The sequence below is a fragment of the Larus michahellis genome, chromosome 6, assembly GCF_964199755.1.
Source record: "Larus michahellis chromosome 6, bLarMic1.1, whole genome shotgun sequence".
Classification (NCBI taxonomy): Eukaryota; Metazoa; Chordata; class Aves; order Charadriiformes; family Laridae; genus Larus; species Larus michahellis.
This window is the reverse complement of record NC_133901.1, coordinates 39731583-39742527: the sequence shown is the minus strand read 5'-3', so window position 1 is coordinate 39742527 and position 10945 is coordinate 39731583. Positions and strand designations below refer to the sequence as shown.

General features: G+C 40.6%; 1 protein-coding gene across 3 annotated transcripts in view; it reads right to left on the bottom strand.

Moving 5' to 3' along the window:
* Positions 1–4051: 4051 nt before the first annotated feature.
* The window catches only part of RTKN2 (rhotekin 2), a 39300-nt gene continuing 32406 nt past the window's right edge, over positions 4052–10945 (bottom strand). For 2 of the 3 annotated variants that reach the window (XM_074593143.1, XM_074593142.1), the window contains exon 12: positions 4052–9523. In XM_074593143.1, the coding sequence (XP_074449244.1) occupies positions 8970–9523 (554 nt within the window). In that variant the 3' untranslated portion in view covers positions 4052–8969. The remainder of the gene's footprint in view (positions 9524–10945) is intronic. The other variant, XM_074593144.1, reaches the window with a different exon arrangement.

Here is a 10945-nt window from a genome sequence, read left to right as displayed (position 1 = left end):
GCACTGGACCCGCCCGGGCAAGTGTGTCGGTGCCCAGCGATGCCCGGAGCCGGGCGGCGGGGCCAGGCAGCAGCGTCAGCCCCGCCGGGTCACTGCCGCATGTCCAGGGCAGTGGCAGGAGAGCTGGCACCTCCAGTGTGCGTGTTGGTGCTTCCTCGGGAATAGAGCGTCGTGGAAAGTGGTGGGATCGCTGCTGAAGCTCGACCCCTGTGCTGAAGACGTTAATTGGAAAGGAGCTTCTGCTCGCTCTTCAGCTCCATTGCCCGCGGCGTGTTACAGGGAGGGTTTTCACGGGGGCGACTGATGCTCCTTCAACAGCACGAGGAGCGCGGTGTCTCACATGAAGCAGCCCCAAACTCTGCTCCACAGACAAGTCACAGCCTGCAACGCGCTAGCCAAACACAAGGCCACGCTTCCTTCTTTCAGCTGAGATTAAAGATGTTTGTCGTGCCAGATAAGACTAATTCCTCCACTGACACTGAAAGGGAAGGAGAGCATAAAGGTTCAAACTCCTTTGCTGTAAGGTGTTTCAAAAGTGAAGTAGGAGGACTAAACAATATCAGCTCTGAATATTACATCACTATAAAAAGCTGAAAAAGTTGCCCAGTAAGCTGAAGGGGGGTGGTAACGTCAGACGGCTTTGCAGAAAACATCCTAATGGAATTTCTGTGGGTCACATGAAATGCCTAACACAGCCAGCTATTCAGTACTGCCCTGTGCTTACCTTAAAAATATCTCCGTTGGCGTCACCTCTCCAGAAACAGGGAAAACTCGAATTCTTTTCCCTTTCCTGCACGCCCCCAGTTGAGGAGAGTCTGTGAGGATGGCGGTATTGGGTCACAGTCACGAAACATTGTACTGTTTTGCCAAATCCAGCACCACTAAGGACTAATGCCTCCAGAAGTGTGACAAAACTACTGTCCCTACTGTCCCTGTTCAGAGGTGAGGAGCTGAGAAGCCGTGTCCCTTGCATCGGCTCTTGTTCAGTCCAGGCGAGAGCCCAAACTGAATTTATACACTGGTAACTGCGTGCCCTGATTCAAGGAACTGTTTCTGCAGTAACCCCTTGGCTCTCTTTAATGCTTCAGTAAGAGACAGATGGAGCCGAACTAAATAATTGGCTCTGTCTTTTTCCTTTTTTTTTTTTTTTTTTTGCAGGTATGGTTGACAGAATTTGCCCTGCTGAAAACAAACATCCAGAAAAAGGCACGTAAACAAATTGTTGCTGAAGTTTGTATTAATCACTCTAGCAAGCTGTAAAGTAGCAGAAGACTGATATGTTCTGGTTTATCCTTATGAAAAATGTAAACAGCGGGGTATGCATTAATGCTTGGAAATCACTAACTTGACTTGCCAAGGAAATACACAATCATTTTAATGGATAAATGGAAAAGCGTGCAGCGGTCTGTAGGCTTAACTGGCTACTGCATGAGCTGGGATAAACCCGAGTTAGTCCCAAGACAGCTGACCATTCCTTATTGAAGGATAATGATCAAGCAGCTATTTAAGAAACTTTCTAATAAGGTCATGAGTAAAATGTGGTGTATTATTAGACACACAAATGAGCTCTTATTAAAATAATAAAAATTACTGAGATATTAAAGGAACAGTATAGTAAATCTGGTTGACCTGGAGCAGTGTGTGGAATAACATTATTAGGATTTGTCCTTAATAAAAAGCTTTCTATTTCCTTCCAAACAATTTAAGTGAGACTCTCCTAACTTGGAGAAAAGATCCTTCCATGTTTGAAGAGCTAGTCGTCCGCCCCACGTTGTTCCAAACGGCCTGTGCCCCGAGGTGAAGCCAGGTTGGTGAGAGGAGCAGCCTTCTCCGCTGCCTTCAGTCAGTAAGTCTGGATCCAGGAGGAGGAAAGGGAAAGTTGCCACAGGCCCTCAATTTTCCCATGAGCCAAATACACGAGCTAAGAACCTGAGTCTTGTGACACCAGCTGATACACCCACAGCATGAGAAGGTCAGTTAAACTGCTTTCAGTTTATTTTAAAAGCTCTCAACCCTTGTGTACAGACATGCGGGACTGAAGAATAACGATCGCTCAAAAACAAAGGATGCGAAGCAGCTGCTACCATCGGAAAAACAAATGTTATGTGGACAAAGCAGCTTCCTTGTGCCCGCTACGCACCCAGAGCATTTTTCCTGCTGTTGAGAGATTGATAAAGCAGATGTGAAGCTCACCAGAACGGCTCCAGGATCTTCTTTTCCTTCCTAAGGTGTGTCTTTCTTCAAGCACAGACCATTCTGGTCATAGAGCGATGGAAACATTTTTGTTTGTTTTTTGCTAAGGCAGAACGAGCAGCTAAAACAGAGACAATACTAATGAACGTGTTCTGCTCTTGTAAATCAAGAGCACCCCTGAGCTAAAAGTGTGTGTTCAGCTCTGGGCACCCAGCTCGAGAAAGATATCCTCAAAATACATGTGGAATTTTGAAATAGACACTAAATAGAAAATAGAAAACATCATCCAAAGGAAGATGGGAAAGACTGGGACCGTTTGCCTTCAGGGTGAAGAAAGTTAAGCAAAGATATTTGTGTTTTGGTACCGCCTTTACAGTCAGTGACAAAAAAAGGAAGGTGATGGACTATTACTGACTCTTTCCCTCTTAGCAAAAGACAATATACAAATTTTAAAGCTTTGAAAGAAAACCCTCGTGGCATATCATCAAACTGCAAGTTCTACCAGGCAACAGTGATGCCAAAATTTAAGTAAATTAAAAAATACATTATTTTTTTTTTTTAAACTTTTAACTGCCACCATGAATTGGTGTCCAGACACAGCCACGCAGGGAAACTATGACAGGAGAAAAGGCTTCCCACAAGGCTTCTTCAGGGGTAGGAAGAAGCCGCCCGTGTATGAAAGATGACTCCACAGGTTCCTCCTGCAGGTGTTCCTGTACCACCTTCTCACACAGGTGGCACCAGGCAATATCAGAAAAAAAGCCTCAAGTGAGACGATGTATGTTATAAATTATATTCTTCTGTAACTATTTTGGAAGAAGTTTATAGAAATGTGAAGAAAAGCCTTAACAGAAGAAAAGATACTTCAACCAGTTACTATAATTTTTCTCCCTTTTTCAGAAGGGACATAAAGAACATTTAGAAAGCTATCTTGATATAAAAATGTTGAAAGATTTGGTTTTCCCTCATGAAAAGCAATAGATTTTCATATCTTGCGAACAGATTTTTCTGTGAATATAAAATAGATATATGCAAAGATTACAATATGGCCATTTGGTTATATGAAGAGATCATCATATCTTAACATTACTATGATCCCTTAAAGCAAACTGCAGCAACTTTAGCTGCAGCATGAGTTTCATTAAACCGCTCACCCGCACTGGCTTGCTTTGCAATTACCAATCGCATTTTGGTTTTTTTGTGGACTCTTAAATCGGCCAAATATTCTAAAATGAAAATGCCTAACAATGCCCTCTACGTTCATTACAGTTCTTTTACGATAATTGGGCCAAAAGAACACTTTACTTGAGCGGCACAGCTAGCTTTAAATTAGCAGTGCTACAGCGAGCAGGGGCTCCCCTTCAGCACACGGCTGCCTGTGAAAGAAAAAAATTAATGGATGGTATTAGTAGTGGCAGCGGCTCATTTATGAAGTCACCTTCCAAAGCAGACGGAATGATGTAAATCTGCTTCATGACATGTTTTCTTGCAAGACTAGGAGAGAAGTAAGACAGCACCTCAGCCAAAATGTTTAGGCACATTTGGGGAAACAAGGCACATCTCAGACGACACTCCTAACTTTACCTGTTCACGCACAGATCCGTTGGGTACACTGGAGCATGAGTTGAGCAGCCAACGCCGGATGCCAAAGGGTTTGTTCTCCCTCCCTCCAGTTTAGAAAACCGAGGCCAATACTCTTTGCTATTGTCAGCACCAGCCCAGGGGGACACATTCTGCTGGCCTGGTAGCAAGTGGCTACCCATAAGGTCTCTGGTTTTACAGCAGCCATCGCCCGCGATTTGTAAACTGCAGAAATGCTTAATGCAGTTCTAGATGGAAGAAAACGGCACCAAAACCCTTCTCCTCTAGAAACATTTTTAATTTCACTTGCATATTTTAACAAAAATACAATATGTTAGCAGCAAAAAAAGATTTCTGTTCTAACATTTCACAGTATGTTAGTGTCCAAATCTGCATTTTTCTATTAAGGCAGTCTATATTAATTACAAATCGACTCTGAATACTAGGACAGTATTTCCAAATATGTACAAACCACCATATAATAACTATTAATATAATTACCATAGAAAAAAATAAAATAACAATACTAGTAAAAATGTAAACATTTTAAACTGATGTTTTTAAAATCACAAAAGGTACCGTCTACCATTCCAAGAGCAGGTGAACAGCTGAAGACATTAGGTAGAATACAAAAAGTTACTAAATTAAGTCTTTGTTCAGTCAATATTTCAAAAGTTGTTCATGTTCTGTGAAATTTATACTCAAGTTTGGACTAGCAATTGCTTTCAAGCTGTACTTCTAAAAGAAAGAGTTTAGGTTGACTGTTGTCTCCACCCGACTTTAACATGGCAATCCCACTACTTAATTCCGCCTTTAAGCGGCAATTAATTCATTCCAGCAGGGAGCAAGCAGGTACAATTTTCAGAGCGTGCCTGACACGTTCCTCAGAAAAGTACCTACTCACCTGTGCAGTTCAGCGGTGGCAGATGCCACCAGTGTCTTCACCATGCTACACTGGGTAGCCTGAACCGTTCATTCTGGGTGCAGTGCCTCTGGATAAATCCAGTTTTTCCACAGAACCCGGTGCCAGGCAGCAGCACGCCGACTTGCCTGCACGAATGTGAACACGGGGCAATGGGACACAATAGGATGCTGCCTTCCAAGCCTCGTCCCAGCAGGAGGCCGGCTAACGTCACCTCTGCCTTTGTGAAATATTTCCTATTCCAGCACTGTTTATAGATGCTAATTAAATGACTTTTGGTTTTTGATCACTGATGCTTCGAGTCATGCAACTGAAGCACCCTCATGACTGAATGCAACTGATCAGGTCGCTTAACGGGCACATTCTCCTTTAGTGCCCAGAAGAAGCAGTTTAACCGTTTCCACCATATTCATTCATTCATTCCACCAATATTCATCCTCATTCCAGTCAGGAAAATTTGAGGGAAAAAACCAAAGTAATTTCTGCACAAGCCTATGCAATAATATAATAAGGGACTGGTATCAGTGATGAAGTATTGTCACTATATGGAAGAGCCAAAAAAGTCAATTTTCCTCACAGATCTATCTTCTAATTATACTCCTAAAATTGTGCTGGTTTTATTACAAATATTTATGTTCTCTTGCATGGACAAAAGCTGAGTAGAAATGTATTTCCTACAACTGACTTCACTGTGTAGCTAAGATCAATGTTTGCTGGTAGCCTGCAGTTTTTATCAGTTAAACCAACTTGCTTAACAGAAGATGCGAAGGCAATAATAAATGGCAATACAGAAGGGGAAAAAAAAAAAAAAGACTAAGTCAGTAACAACAAATACTAAAACCTGAAGTCAACTGACGCTGCATAATAGGGATTATACAGTGGTTGTTTAAAATAACTGAAACTACGTTTGGTAGCAGAAGCCTTTCCAGCTGTAGGAGCCTAAACGTGCAATTAATTAAACAAGTCTCAACACCGCCATGACATTTCACAGGACCGCAAGCACAACGCTGTTGTTCTGAAGCAGGATGATCAGGGTAATTAACGGCCTGGTTTGCTTAGTGGTGATCAGGGCAATATAGCAAACTGGCTCCTACGCGTCTAACGTAAAGATAGATATAAAGTGTCAATCAACACAGCTTCATGGAGAACAGGTCTTGAACAACAGGCTGCATTTTACTCTTCGCTAGAGTAAGCTCAGCAGACACCTGCGCTGAGGTGCTACCCCTAAGAACCCTGAGTCACCTACTGAAAACCAGATGAACATGTCATTTTTGTTAAAATACCAGTACTAAATCAAATCAATATAGAATGTTATGGTGAAGACAGAAAACTCATTTCAAAATGCAGTATTAATAAGGAATCAGCAAGAAGTATAGGGGTTTTTTCCATCTTATTCAATTTTTTAAAGGCTCTGGGAAAAAAGGGACACAAACTCAATGGCCTGTCTGTTTGCTTTTCCCCACCCCCTTACCCATGTCACTGATGTAATAAAAACTTATCACCTCTCTCTACAAACCTTGCCTTGCATTCCATTTTAAAAATCAATGATCTGAAAGAAACTGTAAAAATCACTTGCAATAAATTTGCAAAGGACGTGCAGACTGCTGGAGTAGTAAAGAATGAGGACAGGTCACTTCCACAGAGCAATCTGGATCACTTCAGGAGCAGTATTTTAATGCGGGTAAAATACAGCGTGTATTTCTAAGAAAAAAATAAGATAGGATAACAAGAGGATGATGTACCGCATTCTTGAAAAGACTCAGAAGAGGACTTGAGCCATAAAGTCAGCATCCAAGGCAATGCTTCCACACAAAAAAAAGGATAATATAATCTTTGATGAAAGAGTGGAGGGAGATATTAATCAGAGTAAGAGAATCACGTTATGTCCCTATATAGTCCTGATGGATCACTATTGACATGTGGCATCTAACTCGGATGTCACACTTAGAAATATTTCAATACATGAGAAGTACAAAGAAGAAGGTGAAGATTAATTAGTCTTGGATAACATTCATTGCCATGAGAAAGTTAAGGAATTCAGTACATCTCATCAGAGAAAAGGTTAAAAGGGACATAATCATGATTTATAACTACACACAAGCAATTAGAAAAGCTGATACTACAGAGATCAATATAAGCAATCAAATGCATAAAAAGACCAAAATAACTTAAGGTGGAGCTAGAAATGCAAATAGAAAATCAAGTGAAAAATGTACCTGGGGTAATTAACTATTGCAACAGGAGGTATGAGTGAATCCTCATCACTTGAAGACTTTAAATTAATATTAAATGCCTTCCTAAAATATGTATGTTCAGTTCAAAACAAAGCCACTGAATGTAATAGAGAAACTGCTCGTTGAAATTCAATGGCCTGTTGAATTTAAAAATGAATCCTCATTATGGTGCCTTCTTGCCTTATATATTTATGAGATTTATTTTGAAATACAACAAATAAATGGAAGGGGGTTACCAAGAAAAAGGTATTCTTTCTTTCCAGAGCACAGTAACATATAAGGCTCAATCTAAACCTAAATAAACTGCAGCTGCATTTTGGAAAATATGAAATTTTTTTTCTCCCTGTTTATTTTTCCTATTTCTTGTTCAGAGTTGCACAGTCCACTTAGTTGACTGTGTCTAATTTACATAATCATGTCGTTATTCTTCAGTTTTTCTGTTCCTATTTATAAACCATTCACAAACCATCCACTTAAGTAACAGCATGATTTATTGTAAGAATGATTATGGCTGTTTCAGAGTGAAAACGGAATGTGATTAAAGAAAGAATGAATAAGGACATTCTAGAAACGAAGGGCTCTAATCCTGCGAAAGGATCTGTAAATGAAACCTGCCTCTCAAGCCCTGTCCCAAATAGCCAATGAACTACTGAGGGAATTCAGCAGATACCTTCACAGCTGTGCAGCCCAGAGCTTAGCAGAAGACAAAAAAATAGATAAAACAAACAAACGAACCATGCACACAATATCTTCTGGAGAAATGGTAAAGCTCCCAAAGCCATCCGCAATTTAGGAAAAGAAATAAAAATGAACTGTATGTATACAGTTGCTGATATGACTTTCTCAACACAGGTCTGAATACCACGGCTCTAGAGGGAAATCTGCAAGCAGACCTTTGCTCTTGGATATGTCCGTGCATCTGAGATAAATGCATCGACCAAAGAAAGGGTTGGATATTTAAGCCATGGATCCAGGAGAACAGAACCTTTTCCGTATGCGATAGATGTTTTGCAGGTGCCACAATAACCCTAATCACCCCATGCTTCTTACAGAAACGTTGAACAGCCTGATGGGAAAATATCAAAGTTCAATATTTTCACCTGAAGTACTTATTCTCTGTTATTTCAGAAAGAACGACTGGTGACAAAACCCTATTTGTTTACCAGTATCACTGCCGTGTTTACAAACCAGCTACCTACCAGGAACAGCTGAGGGGCTGCACAAAGGAGAAGCAATGCTACAGAGCCCCACTCGTCAGGAAAAAACAACCATAAAAACAAAATCCCGAATGGGTGTTCATACGCAGCACTGCTTTTAAATGTTCATGTTAGTCCAAAATGAGCAGCGATGTATGACATTCTTGCTCAAACACAGATAATCCTGGTCCATTTGGGCAGCGCATGCACCCGCAAGAACTTAGGAGACCCCACACTAAATTGATAGAACTGCTTCGGAAATTCATATGGAATTATAGGGCCATTCAGAAGAGCACAGTAACTTTTCAGAGTACGTTAACTTATAAGCAGTGGTTCACAAACAGCGAGGAAGAGATAAGAATATTTTAGGTGAAGACAAGCATGGAGCCTGAGAAAATCAGCTTTGGAAGATCTGCGCTGAATATGTGTGAAATTCCCACTTGAACTAGCCTGAGGAGCTGCAGATGGGCCGAGCTGCAGATGGGCCAAGCTGCGGGACCGGTAGAAGGTGACGGTAACATCCCTGCTGCAGGGACACCGAGTTACCCTGAACACCGCTGGTTCTTCAAGGGGAAAGTACCGAACCGCTCTTTTCAGAAGTTGCACCGTTATTTCAGATAGAGATAACCCCCCTCTGTTACGAGTGCAATTATTTAGATGTTAGCGATAATGAGCACAGCTGAGACTGCAGCTAGTAGTAATGCCCTGGTTAAAAGAAAAAAAAAACAACTTTAGCCTCAATAATTACAAGCTATATGCTAAAAATCTATTTTTGCTCAAGAGTTACGGTATAAGGCTGAGAAATGTAAAATTCCAGGGACCCTACTCAGCTAATTATGGTGTCTATGGCTGCAACCATGACCTAGGGTCTAGCATTTCCGTAATGCATTTCTGTCTGGGGGTTGGTACTGGTTTTGTTTCCGACTCAGTCTTGGTAACCAATGAACTGGGATTCCCATGGCCAGCTAAACTGATTTTTCTACAAGGACCAATTTTGCGAGGAGCAGCAATGGGTGTCTGCAACTGCTGCGTTATTGTAGATAACTTTGAATCAAAGGAAGAAGTACCAGCAGATGTGCGCTCAGGCTTCTCCTGGTTTTCCTTGCCCAATTGCTCTGTGTTCACCTGGGCTTTTGCAGTGTATGGTAACTTATCAGAAGGTGGAGGCGGAGCTCTTCTTTTCTTTCCTCTGCCATCAGTAGGACTTGCAGTATCTCTTTTTGAGCCCGGATGCGTGTTTTTCTGAACAACCATCTCATGAGATCCATCAAAGAGTGAGGCCCATAAGGAAGATGCAGATTCTTTTTGCTGGCCAAGCAGGAACTCACCATCGCTCTCTTTGATTTTTCTTTGTATGATATCAGCTAAGCCCTCATGTTTCACTGGAGAATCAATGCCTGTAATTTTAAGGGACAGCAATTAACTCAGATTAAAATGCTACCAATGATTTTACTGCTACCTATTTCGTTATTACTATTCAGAATACAAAACTGTATTAACCATGTCTCATGAAATCTGGACTACCATTAAGAGTATTAACGGATGAAATGGCAAAGATTAGATATGATTTCAAAGAGAGAACTCAGGTGACAGGAGGGAACTGTTTTTGTGACAGCTGGCATCGAGGCAATGGGGTAGGCATTGATATTGCTTTAGAAGTAAAAGTAGAAAAAAATAATGTACTACTAGGAAACCTATATATAGTAGATATTAAAGATATTTTGTTGTATAGTGCTTTGAAAATTTTGTTTTACAGAAAGCACATGAAAAAGTCTACGACTAAATATTCTTGTGCTTCCAGCCTGCAGGAAATGGGACATCTTTACATATATAATTTTTCTTTATGTGCCTTAAGAGTGTCTTGCACCATTTCTTATCCCTCATACTGAGTTTTCTATGCATACTGCTGTAAATACTAGCCTCTAAAACAGCAGCAATATCTTTTCTATCACAGGCCACAGGTTAATGATTTTCAGCACATTTTTAAACAGGGTTTTACCTATTAACACTACAAATAAGCAGGAAAAAACTGGTATATTAAGAGTGAAACAGAGTTTGCTTTCTGCTCCTCACTGAGGTACTTGAGCATCAGAAGTGTTACCTTCGTAAAACTTCTATATCGTTGATTTATTGTCTTTCTGCTCTGCATTCACAGCTTAGATAGGACTCTCTTGACTGTTCAGTGCTGTGACGCACGGTGACTCAATGACCCATGTAGCATTTTGAGCATCTTCCCAGTTCCGATCTCAAGCAGCAAGCAGTCAGGCATTTATAGTTGTACAGTGCTTCTCAGCCAATACTGCGTTAGATCCATTAAAACAAAGTGACCTACTTTTCCTAGTCTGTAAATATTATTTTCTGTAATGAAACTATTAAAATAATCCTGCTGCATACCATTTTGCTCTGTAAAAACAGAAGTCTCAAATACACGCTAGACAGATTTTCCAAGCATGTTTTTCAATATCATTACCAAAGACCTAACAATTAGGTAATTAATGTTAGGTAAGCTTTTAAATAGCTTCAAGAACAGCAAATTAATTTCATGCAACTAGTTAAAGACATTATTGGTTTGCAGACCAGGCTACTTTACCTTTACATTTCCTGAGCTTTATACTACTCTTACGATGGACGTTTATTTCTAGTGACAGCTTTTTTGAATGTGTTCAGGGCTCCCCAGTTACAGTCCAGATTGCAGATTTTTTGGCTCAAGGTATAAAACTGTATTCATTATTTGTGCTATTACAAATTCAGATTTAACATGAACTCCTTGGTATGCAATTATGTTGCTTTCATTGTCTGAATTGCCCTTGAAAAACTCA